The sequence below is a fragment of the Gallinula chloropus genome (genome assembly GCF_964237585.1).
Source record: "Gallinula chloropus genome assembly, chromosome: 5".
NCBI lineage: Eukaryota > Metazoa > Chordata > Aves > Gruiformes > Rallidae > Gallinula > Gallinula chloropus.
Genome location: NC_140090.1, coordinates 6,112,140 through 6,127,545, shown reverse-complemented (window position 1 = coordinate 6,127,545; position 15,406 = coordinate 6,112,140). Strand labels below are relative to the sequence as shown.

At 41.1% G+C, this 15,406-nt stretch overlaps 1 protein-coding gene across 1 annotated transcript in view; it reads right to left on the bottom strand.

The window, feature by feature from the left end:
- The window catches only part of LOC311192972 (von Willebrand factor D and EGF domain-containing protein-like), a gene marked incomplete at both ends in the record, with an annotated part of 188,717 nt that overhangs the window by 84,443 nt on the left and 88,868 nt on the right, over positions 1-15,406 (bottom strand). Inside the window, 2 exons of the mRNA XM_084265664.1 lie at positions 4,385-4,546; positions 5,619-5,755. Coding sequence (XP_084121790.1) covers positions 4,385-4,546; positions 5,619-5,755 — 299 coding nt within the window. The remainder of the gene's footprint in view (positions 1-4,384; positions 4,547-5,618; positions 5,756-15,406) is intronic.

The window sequence follows — 15,406 nt, the reverse complement described above, 5'->3', positions numbered from 1 at the left end:
ATACCGTTGCCCCCTTGAACTGGATGCTTGCCAACAAGATAAATTAAACCACTTGTGAGTGGCTCTACTGCAAGCTAACAAATTGCTTAATGCTCCAAACTGGAAACTCTTCATTAATAACCAAAAGATCCTTTGGCTCAGCTGGCATTCAACTTTTCTGATTGCTGCTAGGGTTTTTTTTTCTGAGGGCTTTTTATTTTTTTTCCAGTGCCCTTAAGGAAACTGTTCTTGAGCACTACCAGGGTGTCTTTCAAGGAGTTGTGAAATGGAATTAAGATTTTTGGCTGGAATTCAGGACCACTTTCTTAATGGCAAATCAGTAAGCAAACTCCTTGGGGTAAAAAAAAAAAAAAGAATATTATTCCTGTAAATTAACCTTTAAAACCTTAAAAAAGTGCTAGAGTGGGTAATACCAGACAGCGAGGGCTGCATTTCCATAGAAAGGTACATTAGAAGAATGGTCACGTCCTGTCCCAGCTAGGTTTCCTGTACATGCAGGTGATGTAGAAAGCTTTGTTACCATGGCATTATTCATATCCAAGTGCTTCCACAATAAGAAAGAATTTATATTTTATTTTTTCTACAAAAACCATTTTAAAAGATACCAGATTAGTGTGGAAAGGGTTATCCTTTGAGAAGGTGTTGTGACACCTCCTGAGACATGTGAAAATTAAAAGGCACCCCAAAATACTGCTGCGAGCCATGATGGAGACACTGATGAGCACCATCAGGAAAGCAAAGCCCGTTTTCTTGGGTAGTTTTTAGGTTTCAGCTTCTCACAAACTAAAGCTGCTGTTTAGCAAAATAAGACCTTTGCTTTGAATCGGTGAGGTACCCTTTCTGTCCTCTTGCTATAAAACCAACTTGCAAGCCCTCCTCCATCCCTCTGGTGAAGCTGAAGCTGTGACATCCTCAGTCTCTTTACAAAGGACTTTCACAAGGTCAGGGGCATAAAGTGTTTTGGTGGATTAATAAATAATTTCACCCCACAGAAAGAATGTATGCTGAATTGAATGAAGACGACTGGAAGTGAACAGAGTAAAAATTACTTTGAGTTTCATATAAGGCATCAATTATCATATGCTCACTAAGAGTGATCTGAAAGCCCTTGGAACATGGTACAGTAGATAGTCCCACAATTTCACATGTGATGGTTCTCAGCTTGAAATGCACCGCGAGCTTAAGAGCGTTTGTTTCTGCAGAAACCAGCACAAGGAGGTAGACAGGCAGTATCACAGGTACTAGCAATTGGAAATTGGGAGAGAAATTACTCTGTTGAACTCACTTGAGTTGGAGTAAAATTAATTGGTGTAGGTTTCTTTTATTTTTTTCCTGTCCACCAGCTCAGATGGGATGTTACGTATTGTGCCTTATACGAAAGGTAAAAACTCTTTAAAGGAAAGTAAAGAATTTATGCTGCAGTTTGAGGGGGGGGGAAATAAAACAGGCAAACCCCTCAAGACTTGCTCCTTACTGCAAGAGAGTGGTTACTGGTGGCAAGACTTCCATTAAGAACGTATTATTCCTAATGCAATTTACATTTTGTTTCATTTCATTCTTTTACTGGAGTGCTCAATGTTGTCTCAATATCAATGTACTAATAAGGGGTGAAGAAATGGGTAAACAGGGAGAAATACTAAAAGCCATAAAATTGCACTAATTGTTCTGTCTGAAGTGAACATCACAAGTGAAATGTTACTTGCCAATTTGATTACATTTTTTGTAATCTCTATTTTTTCCCTACATTCTATTATAAACATCCTTTTTGGTGTCTTTTTAGAATTGGGTTGTTTTATAGCTGTTTTAATTGCTTTTCCATTAGTCACCTTAGCGATGTGGAACAAATACTTCAATGAGACCTAAGCTGAGCAAACCTCTTTTCAGATTCAGTTGGCCCTTAAAAGCCAAAGATGAGCTTAGAGTTGTACTTTGATTGCTTGAACATACATATCATCTGAAAAGAAAGAGCCACTTCTGGATAAGCAGTCAGGACAATGATGAAATCTGTCACTTCTTCCTGAAGTATTTAATTCATCATGAAACTATCCTGGCTATTATTTATCACTCATAATCTACATACAGTTTAGCTCGTACCAATGTTTGTAAATGAAAAAAGAAAACTGCAAAAACTTGCTGAATTCCAATTTGGTTTCTGCCTCACTGACTTTTTAACAATTATTTTTTCTGCTCTTCACAAATACAGACGATAGCAAATTGAGGGTAAGCAAGAGACCTGCTTCCCAAATTAGATAAGTGCCTGCCAAGCTCTTTCACCTCTTCACCCAGGCATCTGTGTGGGCTGCCCAAGTCATCTGCTGCCCAAGTAGGAGTTTGTATTTTGATATCTAAACTAATTATACCAAGCACTCTGGTGTAGCCCCATGTACTTGCTTATCTACGTCCAGCAGCATGTCATGGAAAGAATGAGCAAAATCTGAAACATGAATACAAGAGCAGGTGAAATGAAAGAGCACTGAGTACAGCTTGTGAGCCCCCATTCCCCTGGTGCTGGTAGTCAAAAAAGCTTACGTGAAATTTTGCTGAGTCTTGTGAAATTTGATTGGGGAGGACATGACAGATTCTCAAAATATTGAACAGGGATATTTCCAGGAAGAATTCTTTTGATTTCTGTCTCTAAAAACACATTTTGCCTGGGTTTTAAAAAGTATCTATCAGAATAACCCAGAAGATCAATGTTGCAGTAAGTCTTATCAGGACTTTTCTGGAGCATGGATCTCTTGAACAGCTGCGGAATTAATTTCAAATCATCTTTTATGTGGAAAAGCTCCGTCGTTTTGTTCTCTGCGCTGCTGTGTAAGGCCAGCTGCCTTTGAAACCAAGCACTGAGCTCTGCCTTCCCAATTCATTCAGCAAAAAGATCTGCAGGAGAACGAGGGTTCACATGCAGCTGCTTGGGCTGGACTGAGATGGTTTAATTGTCCGTTTGCTGTGTAGCCATGAACCTGTGTTTTCTGCAGGGAGTGAAGGTGAGGGAAGGGGCAGAAGGCTTAAAGGTGCAGAGGTTTCCTTGAACTCTAGTGCAAGGAAAGAGGTGTTTTTATGTGTGTTTTTAGAAAACGGCACAGAACTCCTCGGGACTGAAAGGCAGTGCTTGAAAACAAGCTGTGTTTTAAGGCACCTGAGCTGCAGGGAAGGTCTCCTAGCCACACTGGAGAAGTGGCTTTGTGCATGTGCAAAACTGTTAGCTGTCCTCTCGGGCCTGGAAACTCCCCAGTGGTTCCCTCTCACATCCTTCCATCCTGTGGCAGCATTCCATCTTGCAGGTGGCAGAGCTCAGCATCTACTTAGAGATATTGTGGAGCCCCAAGCAGAGGAACTGCCCTCCTGGTTCAGACTGGGTGTCTGCCCACTCTGATGGCTCCTTATCCAGAAGGAAGGTTCAAGACCCACACCAGCAGCTGATGGTCAAGCTCTGCTCCCACAGCAATCTTACACCAATCTCTTAAACTGTAAGTTTTATTCTCTACTTGAAACGAATTACCACATGCACGGCAAACCATTGTTCTGTTTTCCCTCAGCCCCATGGCAGTGTGTGTCCCCAGGCTGGGGTACAGGCAGCTGTGGGGTGCAGGATGGGCAGCGACACAAAGTGAGTGCTTTACATTTTTAATTTTTACATACTGCAGTTTTCAAAGCATATCTGCAGCCTTTCTGCCACAGTAATACATTTTTTTTTTTCTCAGTTATGGAGCTTTTAAATGATACCAGCCTTAAAAAACCTTCTCAAAACAATCAATCTGCAGAGAATAACAACAGGCTGAGAGCAGGACCAAAGGTAGCAGGCACAGGGTCAGTAAGATACCTATTTCCTGGAAATATTTAGAAAGTAGGTCTCCTTTTGTGAACAAAAGAAGCTAAAACCTCAGCAGAGAACCTGGCATGAGCAAGTACTGCACATGCTCCTTCCTGCAGTCATTGAAGACTGTGACATCTCTGCTCATGCCGTGCCGGCCCTCACCTGCTGCCCAGAAGCCTGGCAGTGCCCTGCTCCTGCACTGTGCAAGCATCAGCCTTGCAAACAGGGAGCCAGAGCTGCCTTGTACCTGCTGCCTAATCAGGAGTTCGAGCTGGGGGTTCCAGAAATGAAATACTAATGATTAACAATTGATTAGCACAAGTGCATCAATCTCAGGTGATTATGTGGAGAGGTGATTGTAATTTGCACTTTCGGATTGCCTACAAAGACACCTGGTTTTAACTCATAAGTTTTTAGCTGTTGGTTTCCCTACTTCTTCTACATGACTTTAGTGTATTTCTACAGGCATTTTTATTTCTGAAGCAACGTGTGCTTCACACTTTAATTTATCACAACAACTGATTTTCTCCTTTCAAATAATTCCTTAGAAACAGAAGAAATTCCTACTTTCACTTGCCATCTTGCGACTGGCTCATCACCGGCCACAAAATGCACAGCCTCTGTCTCTGTGATGTTCAGGAGAGGAATCTGGCAGTCCACAGCCTCAGAGCTGAGAAAATCTGCTTTTGTGGTTTCTTGTTCTCTTGATATCCATTCGCCATTGAGATGCTACCATAAAACAGAAGGAGAGCACAGAAACTGAAGGCTCGTATAAAATTCCAGTTGTCAACATATGTTTGTATTTCTAATTGATAATATAAGGCATTTCCAGATGGTTTATTTAAAAGGAATGATGCTGTTACTATAGCTACAGTGAAGAGCAAGCCATGCTCATCTATGCATGCAAGCAGTCTACTGATTTAGGAAACACGGTGGTCTGTGCTTGGGATGAGCAGCTGGGATGAGGCAGGGTAACGTGGTGGAGCAACTTGATGTTTGCTCCTGGAGCTCAGCAGCCAGCTCATTGCTCCTTGAAGGTGATGTCTGTGGCTTGACCAGCTCAGCTGCACAAGACATCACTGTTGGTTAAGAGCCTATGGAGCCCTAAGCAGGCATGGCAGGCAAATCTCAGTTGTGCCTCATTAACATTTAGGCACTGATTGAGAATCCGGCCAAACATCTTTTATGAGGTGGATTTATGAAATGAATCAAGCCCTTCATAGCTAAGTAGGCTGATACACCAAATAATTCAGTCCGAGCGCTGCCCGTGTATAGTCTATAATAAAATTACAGCGTTAGCAGAAGAGATGGATTTAATCAGCATTAAAAATTCTGACTTGATATTGAACTATGACTAAGAAAATTCAGTAAGAGCCTCTGTAACTATGTTGAGGAAGCCTTATATTTAAGCACAAAACTTAGAATTCAAATTTGTTTAGGAAAACCACCAAGCGTACTGATTCCAGATGCACAAAATGAGAAATAATATTGTGATTTCAGGCTTCACCGGACTACGGTGCATCTGAACCAAACAAGAGTTAAACAAAACCCCGCAGAGAAAATTAGCGAGCACATGTAGCTTTACATTTCCAAGGAACCAGCCCTGGAAAAGGCTGAGCCTTTTCAGCTCCCCTCGTTCATAGCAAATGTGTTGGCAAAGTGTTTTGAAGGTATTTGCACCCCACTGTGGCAGTGAGAGATGACGGCACTCAGCATAGCTCAGGATAGAAGACCTTAATATAAACACCTCAATGTTTGACTGTAGGATTGATAGTTTACGAGCCCGTGGGAAGTTGCTTACAATTAACCTGGTGACCTCACAGTGCAGGTTGGGTGACTCTTTGAAGCCCAGTCCAAACACCCGGATTCTGGTGCAGTCGGAGGCTCGGACGTCGCAGAGACCCCAGTTCTCTAAGCCTGTGATTTCCAAAGCTTGCTCTGAAAGAGTGAGATAGATACAAAGCTTTAGTGAGGAGTGCTTACATGCTGTTCTGTTCTGGTTTACCAAAGATTATTTTGTTGCCCCTGGTTGCTTTTGGTTTAATTCTTTTCCTTGGGGTCTTCCTTGCTCCCGTGTGAATTTCTCTTGAGAAAAGGAAGCCGCAGTTGTCAGAATGGGAAGCAGTAAACTTCCACTGAGTAATTGCTGTGTGCACCCAGCACTGCAGGATGTATCAGTGAGCGTTACATGGCTCATAGAAACAATTAACTGAAGCTGTGACCTCATGATGAGAGGTCTGCGGTGGTAATACTTCTGCTGACCCAGGTAACAGTATGGAAGCATAGCTGAGGATGGAGTGTCATGCTATAGAAGATGACCATGTCACCAGCTTCCTCATAAAGTCAAACAGCAATGCAAAAACCAGTCCTTTTGTTTTCCCCTTTTTCTTTTTTCCCAAAAGCTATGGACACAGTAAGACTAATGATCCTCAAAGGAATGCTTGCTTGTAAGGGCTAAGTCTTTAATGGGTGGCACCTAGCTCTGCAGTGTCAGCACAAATGTCATGCACCAGCTAAGCTTCACCTAAATCCTATTTTGAGGCCTTAAGTAGGGCTTAAGTGATGTACAGCCTCTGCTGTCCCCCTTTCAAGGTTGACTTTCACACATTACTGTTTTTAAAATGTTTTATGATTCTGAGGTAAAGGTTCATTTGTGTTCTGTTGTACATTAAGTACATTTAACATTTAATATTGCTCGTTGCTTTCATATTGGGGTTATTTTTATGGAGTCAAAATGCAAGTTCATTGGGTGGCAGAACTCACATCTTCACTTTAGGAAAAAATATAGCTGGGCAGATATTTGCATTGGCACTTGGGTAGCATAACACTCAGAAGGTCTCAATGCCCTGTGTCAATAGCAGCAATCAGTCAGGATCATGGGCTTGTATTTTTATCAACAATATTTGTAGTTCCAATGGTCAGCAGAAGCCACCATGATGACAAACAACCTGAGGCAGAAGAATTTACTTCTTATTTCCTGAATGACACTTAATAGCAGGGGCATGACGGGAAGCCCTCATAGGTATGTTCTGCACCAGCACAGGGCAGTGGTAGTCATTGTCCCTGTTACACTGTGGGGAGAGGCTGCTTAGCTTTTTCTCTTCCCTGCCCCATCACAGCCTCTCTGGCACCATCACCTGCCCAGCCTTTTTCTCTGAGCTGTAGCTTGTCTAAAACAGAAGCTCTGTTGTCACCTGATACTTTAACAGTACGCTGGTTCAGCTCTGATTCAAGGGGCAAAACTTGGTAACCTCCCCCAATACCACGCTGCTTCTTTAGGGCTCTGCCAGTTAAGCTGTAACTGGGATGAATGCAGTTTAAACACCACGATCCCACCGGACTGCAGCCCATAACCACATAGCTGCATGACACTCATTTTTTCCAGAGAAAGCAAGGAAAGCAACATAAATGTGAAAAATCATGAAAAGACTTTTTTCTGCACTTTCTGAAACGCTTTTAGCTTCTCTTTCCTTTATTTTTTTTTCTCTATTGATTTTATTGCAGCAGTATTAGCAGCACTGTCGGACACTTTGCAATATTTACAAGAGGAGAAATGTTTTACAGCTTATCAGCATTCATCAGTTAGTTGCGGATTCCTGTAATGTGCAAAACTATTAGTCAGATGTAGTGAATGGTTTTGATAAATTGCCTTCTTCTGTGGTTAGTGCATAAAAATTAGAAAAAAAAGAAAAAAGATGCTTCATTATGTTTTTCATGAGATTTTAATAGTTTGCCCCCCTAGAACTGAGGTAGCTGGGATTGCATTAACATTTTCATTATCATTGCAGATTTCCAGGCTTCTCTGGGTGAAGTAAAATTTCATAGCCTGGGAAGGAGTGAGGCACGGGCTCCTGCAGCCTTTCCTCTTCCAGGAAGGCAGCCTCAGGTTGGTAGCTTGTTGATGTACGTCCTTCCCTGAGGGTTTCTTTACATCTTTATGAGCGTCCTGATGCTACTGCGATTCCATTGTGTTGGGGCCAGGCCAGGATTATCCAGCCTCAAATCCTTTTTGAAATGACTTAGATCGTCAGCACGGCACTTCATTTCTCCCAAACTGTTCTGTACACACTTTTGTACATCATTAAATTGTTCTAAACTTGGAGGAAATACATTGCCATATATGCTGTGGATCCCTTCTCTTATGATTTGCCATGTTGTGGGTTCATCAGGATGGAAATGAGGTTTCTTTTCCTCATGAAAGGGGTGAAATGTTCATGGAAGGAAAATGTGCCTTGTGCTTTCTGTAGTTGGATGAAGGTGGGGAAAGGGGAGTGGTGGTGTTTGAGTGGGCTTTTCTTGTGACCTCAGCCAGCCGTGTCAAGACATCTTCAGCTAGGAGTAGTCTAAAGGAGGAATGCATGGTGTAGTCATGTGGGAGACCATGTGAGATTTAATGTTCTATTCCTTTGTTTCTGGACAGCTGAAGATGTAGTGCACAGGAGGTGGTGGAATCCCCATGCAGATGGGGACACACCAAGGCTTTTTGCAGTGGGTGTTGGGAGGAGAGGAAGAAGGAGAAAGTTCAATGGAAAATGAAAGGCATTATGGCTCCTTTTTAAACAAATGGACATGGAGTTCAGACCTTATACCTCAGCACAGGCAGTGAATCATTCTTAAAAATGGTTGTTATTTTTATCTTACTGGTTTTTAAAAATGAAATATCACCTTTAATGGGCATAGGTATTTTAGGCATTTTGTTTTTAATGTGGTTTTCTCTCCATCTCTCCCACTACCTTCTAGTTTTGTCGTATATTAGCCACTTTTAACCAAACACAGAGGGTGAAATCTCAGTGACATTAGCTTCAACAAAGTCCCAGGAGAGTTGGAAGCTGGGTACTCATGTTCCCCTGGGGGGAAGCACAGATGAGGTTTGGCTGTTGTTTATCGCTCCCCACCTTACGCTTGCAAGCCAGAGAGGTGGGGGTATGAGCAGGAAATATTGGAGAGCCTGAAGAGCCTTAGCAAAGGAGTTGCACATTGTTCAGTGGAAGACTGGAGGGGAGGGTGATGAGAGCAAAGGACAGAGATGGGAAATATAACAAAGGTGACAGTAAGGGCAAAAGTGCAGATAACTAGAGGAAGTGAAGGTCATGGAGATCTGGGTGGATGGCTGGTGTCTATGGAGGGAAAAGTTAGAGGTGGGAGAGAAATCAAGAAATCAGGCAGTGCATGGAAAGTATGATCTGTTTAAACAGTAACAATTTATGTTTAGGACTCTGAATGCAAAAATATAACAAAATCTGTGACAGAACATCCTCCTGCTTTTCTCTGTATGGAGACACACAACAATTAAAAGCCAGACAACTTGAGTTTTAATACACCAGTTTTGGAACAAAAAGGAGAGAGGTTTCTGGAGTTGAAGGTTGCATCTTAAAGGCCTCTAGGCCCCATGCCATTAGACATTTTTACAGATATTTTTAATCTATTAAGTGCCTATCACTGTATTGATAAGGTCAAAAATATAGTTTGTCTTGCACTGGTAGATTAAAAACTGAAGCTCAGGGTAGTGTCTGGGGCTCAGATGGGTGGCAGGGTGCAGTCACCTTACAGAGGAAGAGGACGTAAGGATCTATGTGTTCACATCTGCTGGCTCAGACATGGGCACCTTGAGGCATCTCTAATGCCTGGTCTGCTGAGTAAACACACCAGAGATGCATCGGTTGGTAGAACATCGCACTGGGACACAGGAGCAGCAGGTGACATCGGGGAAAAGAATTAAAAAAAGCCCCAAAGAACTTGGCTTTTAATACAACGGTGTTGAAACCAAAAGGAGAGAGGTCTCTAGTTGCATCTCAAAGGCCTCCAGGCCATGAAACAGAAGAAAAGGATGTGTCTTGTCTGGTTTGCAATCCTCGTGTTAGCAGGAAGGAGTACTAAGAGTTCAGAGCTGCTGGCTGCGCTGACAGTGAGGTTTCTTTCTGTAAGCATTCACACGAGTCAGACCTGACAAGGAGCCCAGGCTACATAACTGACTTAATAATGTGTAAATACACGACTGGTTTTGTAGGTATCTTTTGTGGTGTGTTATGTAAATAGTCTGCACAGATGTAGAAGTAACATGAAGACAGTTGCTGCAACACTGAGAATCTTGAGAAGCTACACTTACTGATGGACAGGTAACCTTCAGGTTGGGCTTCCACTTTTGATTAGGAAAATATCCCAGCACAAATAAACATTCTGCAGCGTTTGACAGCTACACATACAACTGTGGGCTGGAGCAGCAGGCCTGAAGTTAAACCCAGCAAGAATTTTGTTGAAATGGATAGAAGGAAGGAGCCTGCCCTGCTTTTCTTGATCAGTGTGATGTTTAAGCAATCTAAGGCAGGAAAAGCAAATCAAGAACCAGATCGTAAGTGTGGGGTACGGTCACAACTTTCCTGAAGTGGAAAATAAAATTTTCCATGTTGTCCAGTTTGCACATTCAGATCCTGGAAGTGACATACCTGGCTGTGCACACTGCTCTCAGCACTTGCTGGTGTGCTGGTGGAAAAGGAGCTATCACAGCTACGGGGCTTCTGGATCAGAGCAGACTGGTGCTTAGCAGTCTTACAGCTCGGGCACAACAAGTCTAACCTACCCCCGTTCAAACAATTAGCATATTTCTTTGTGTGCAGGGTTATTACAGCAGCCTTATACACAGTTATTGAGAGCATTGTTCTGGAACTCATGGTATCTGTAACCCAAAGCTGATTTGAAAATCCTTCCTGAGAAAAAGTATTATCAGCTATGTGCTGTTTGCCAGGATATTTGCACATTGCTTACTTGTAGGTGAAGGCTGTGGTTGTCCCTGCTTCCAAAACCAGTTCTCAAAGAAGCAGGGTTTGTCACAGGACTGAACTGTAGAGCTATGATCTTTGATGTGGAGGCAGTCTGGTTTTCTGCTTCAAGGGTTTCTGGGACCCAGGATGGCTTGCAGAAACGAGCCCTGGGAGAATATGGTAGAGGCGTTTTGCAGGCAGCCATTGCATGCGAGAAATGGACGGGCTCAATTTCACACTGAGAGAGACCATGTGCTGTGACAATATGGCAGATTATTTTTGCTCGAGAAATCTCACTATGGCATTTTATGTCTATTTGAACCTTCTATTTTTAAAAGGCTTGCTAGCAGTTTACTTCAGCAATAGAAAGGGAGAGGAGTGTGCTGTTAACTACAGAATAGGTTATTGCCTCTCTTCTAGGTGGCCTTGATGGGTGGTAAAATGTAAGGTGTGCTTGTGCGTTCATGGGGACTCCTGGCATACCTAAGCATGTCTGAGGCTCAGTCCCACAAAAGGACTTCAGGGCAGGACCCCTGTCAGCAACCTGTGGCTCCCCATGCATGACTGCAGTGACACCATTCAAAGGGATTTATTTGGTCCTGAGGGTGCTCGTGGGTGTCATCGTCATCCTTGTGCCCACGCTAGTATCCAGTTGGTTTGTTTTAGTAATTTTCCCATCTTTACTGTTACCAAACTGGAATAAGATCTGGTTGTTACACTTGGGTTTTTATTCACAAGTCGTTGAACATTGTGTACTGGTAGAATGTGGCTTCTTTATGCTACGTAAAACATGATAGTCAAGTGTTGTTAAGTTTGTTCTGAATTTTTAGCTTTGGTCAGTTTAAATGAGACTTTTTGATGTTTTGCAGGTTTTAATTCTATAGCTCATAAACCGTCATGAATTTGTTATTTATCAGGTATGTGAGTCTTCGGGGAAGAAGGTTGTTTTATCAGGGCTTTTTGGTTTGAGTTTAACAAGATTTAAGGCCAACAGTGTGATGTAAAGAAGTTATAGGCATACATCTGGTACGTCTGGCTTCGGTCAGTTTGAACCCAACCTCTAATTCTGCAAACTTTTCTAGCATTTAACTGTATGTACTTCAGAAAATACTTTTGTTTAACTACATGTTTTGCTGAACTGCTTTCCCTGCTTTGCATTAAACAAATTAACTAATCACCAGAAAAGACTAATCTCCCTGATCTGATTTGGAGGGAATAGTATGGATCACTGAGCATGCAACCTTCCATGTCCCTTATCATGAGGATTTGATATCCTTTCAAAATTCATTTTCTATTGACTTTCTAAGTATCAGGCTAATAGTCTGTGCTTTGAATGGGAAGGACTGGGAGTTAAACCAGTAGATTGAGGCTGGTATTGGTATTTTCCTTTTCAGACGCGTGTTTATTGCACCTGCATCATCAAAAAGTAAACTAAAATTGCTATGAAAAGAAGAAAATCTTCAGAACTAGCATGAAGCTTGTCAATCCCTGAGAATTACCCACAAATACTTTTTATGCATCTGAGAGAAATCTGTCCTTGTCAGTACAAAGCAGAGCACACAGGCATCAGTCAGGATGCAGCAATGGTAGAGTATGTTCGCAGTTCTCTTTATAGTCTTGACTATTTTTCTGCTCTCAGTTGTGTATATGTCACTAAAAATTTTGTGGCTGGAGAAGCTCGTTTGTTCTAAAGGCACGAGAGTGGTATTTTCAAAGGCACACAAATCCTACGTTCAAAAATTTATGTCTGAATGAGTAATCTCAAAGCCTCCTCAGTATTTACTCGCTACGTGTAAATTTTCATGACCCGGATCTGTAGATAGTGAAGAATAATTTTATTCATATAAAATGCCATTATTATTAGGATTCATAGCTCACTCAGATGAGGACGTTCCTCTGAAGATGGGAGAAAGAAACAGTGTGTTTTGTAAATAAACATTTTACAACATTTGTTCCCAGTTTGCATTCAGCATGAAAACATAAATTGCTTTAACTAGGAAAAAACTGAATAACTGGAGCCAATAATATCTTGAATTGTATAATATATTTTTTCATATTTATTTTTTATCGATTTTCCAATATTATCCAGTAAGCTGAGGAAAAAAATGATATTGAGATAACAGGTCTCAAAATAAAGGGTTTCATTTTCAAGTTGCATAGAACCTCTTTTACAAAGTACTGATAACGCAGTGGAACTTCTTTAATGTCAGCTTGAAGGAAATAAGAATACATTCTTAATATCTTTAAGCTCTATGTAAAGAGCGCAGTCCCAGGGGAATGGAAGCAGAATATTAAAGTGTGGTTTATGTTGCGACAGTGCATAGAGATCTGCATGAAGTATTACTGAAGAAAAATGTATTTGATAGAAACAGGTGAGTTACCTTCTAAATGGCAATGTAATAACTCTGCCTCACTGTCCATCCATTGTCAGTACATATTTGTACTGATTTGTATACTGATTTGATCCAAGTACATATTTGTGGGAATGTTTGGGACACAGCAAACTTTCCAACGTCCCTCAGTTGTCTAGATAAGAAAAAACCCATTGGGGAATGGAAAAAAGCAATAATTGATATGAGAAAAAAGGAAAAAGAGAAGAGCATTTGTAATAGGGGGACCTAATTTTTTCTTGGTAATGTAAACTTCATCAGAGTAATAGCAATGGTGACTGTTAATTCTATGTCCACCAGTCAGTGGAATTATTATAATGAAGAGGAGAATTAAGCCTGATGGCTTATTATTTGAAAATAAAAGGAAAAAAAGCTTTTAAAAGAATAATGACATTTAATAATTTCTCTCTTTTTTTTTTTTAATAGTAATAGCACCCTGTTTGGCAAGGAAAGATTAATAGTACTAAGTGCAGTGTTTGCTGTTCTCATATAAGCGTGTTTGGGACTTCTTCTGAAATCTAGTTTTGAAAAATCGATACCATTAATTGTCAAAGTGTATTGCACTCTCACTATCATATATTAGTTGTGGGTTTTTTTCCTTTGTTTACTAATCTAAATAAATTTTAAGATTTGGTCGATCCCTCTGGGAAGGATGAGACAGAAATTCAGCAGTTTCAGATTGCTGAGGCCCTGATGGTGACAGCAGATGTTGTTCTCCCTTAAAGGTCTGGTCTGATCAGCACCACAGTGGTCTCTACCACCTTTACCTACAGTGAAGAGCTTTGGAGATATCCTGGTGATTTAAGGAGTTCTTTGCTTTTCTTTGCAAAGTCTAGCCTGGGTTTTTTCCTTGAATAGTCTAATTTATTTATGGAGAGCTTCCATTGACCTTAACGGCTCCATTTGTGCTACTGTGACGTGGCGTGTCAGCACAATGCATGTTGCATGCACCAAAAAGTATCCGTTTACTCAAGAGACTTAACAGCCCTTAAATAATTATTATAGCACCGTGATCTGGAATTTAAAGGTCTCTGACCTGATAGAAGTGGGAGAAACATATTTGTTTCAAAGTCAGTATGTTCCCATAGGAAATCTCCAAAGCAGATGTTTGACGTGGAGAACTGAAATACTCTGTCCCCTTTCACCTGAGGATCATGGAACAACCCTTTCAAATGTCACCCTCATGTTTCAGCCTTGAAAACAGGAATTCAACTTTTAAATCAAGCACAATTATACAAACGGTGAGATTTCTATAATATGTATTTCATTTTCAACTCGTATGACTGGCTTGATTAAAGTTCTGAGCTTATTCTTCCATTGGGAAGAGACATCTTTGTTGGGAAGGCCCCACCTGAGGAATGTTATAGCTGACCCTATACTGTTACTTAGTATAATGATTATTTTTTTATATGTATAGCTGGTGCTTTATTTAATATTATTTAATTAGAGCACACAAACGAGACTCAGCCCAGTGCGGTACGATAAATTCAGAAGGGTCTGTTATGATCATGCTAAAAATAGCAGGGCATAATTCATGTAGCTGCCGTTGCAAATGCGTCTGAGGGACTGAAGTGGTTGTGGTTCACAGCCCTGAAAATGCGTTTGGGTTCACAGAGCTGCTTAATAAGGCTACTGAAATTTATTGGTATGAAAATGGGGTATCGGTAGGTGTGTTGGGTAAGCGTTAACTTCTCACCTTCTCACCATTACTTTTGCTCTCTGATTTCTTTGGCTATTTTTTTTTTTCTTCCTCCAGAATTTTCCACCTAGAAATTTAAACTTTAAGTGTCATTACTTCACTGGAACTAATTTGTCCTTATTATTCCTCATTACCTTTTATCTTGTAATTGCTCTTTAGAGCTTCATACAATCTGCATATTACATCCTTCTATGTGTGCTTTACTGGTCCTGGTTCTTCTTTTTTAATAAGCAACACGGTCAATATATATAAACGGTAAGCACCAACCTGATTTGCTATCTGCGGTAATTGGATTCTGCATTTAATTACAGGTGGTAATGACATTTTAAGCACCTTATACAGGTGTTGGGGGGGGTGGCTATGAAATGTTAAGCAACATTAAGAAAGTCTAAGCTTCTGGAGCGTTGCCAAATTTCAGAGGTGCCTTTCAACTCCAAATTGCAGTTTTCATGTGAGGATAATTATAGCTCTGGCCACCTGGACTGCTCCTGATGGAGTCAGGCAGAGCAGAGGAGTAAGCCTGTCTGCAAGCCACACTTCGCATCTTCTCCCTTTCTTCGTGTTTTCATTTAAATTTATTCCAAATATGTTATGGGTTGTATTCAGATTCCTAAAAATACCTTGCAACCATCTTCTTTGTGTGCTCACTGCTGGTCAGGACCAGTGGCAGAGTACAATAATATGTATTGGCAGTGTAGCTGAGATGGGGTGACCTTGGAAAAGATATTTGAATTATGTTGAT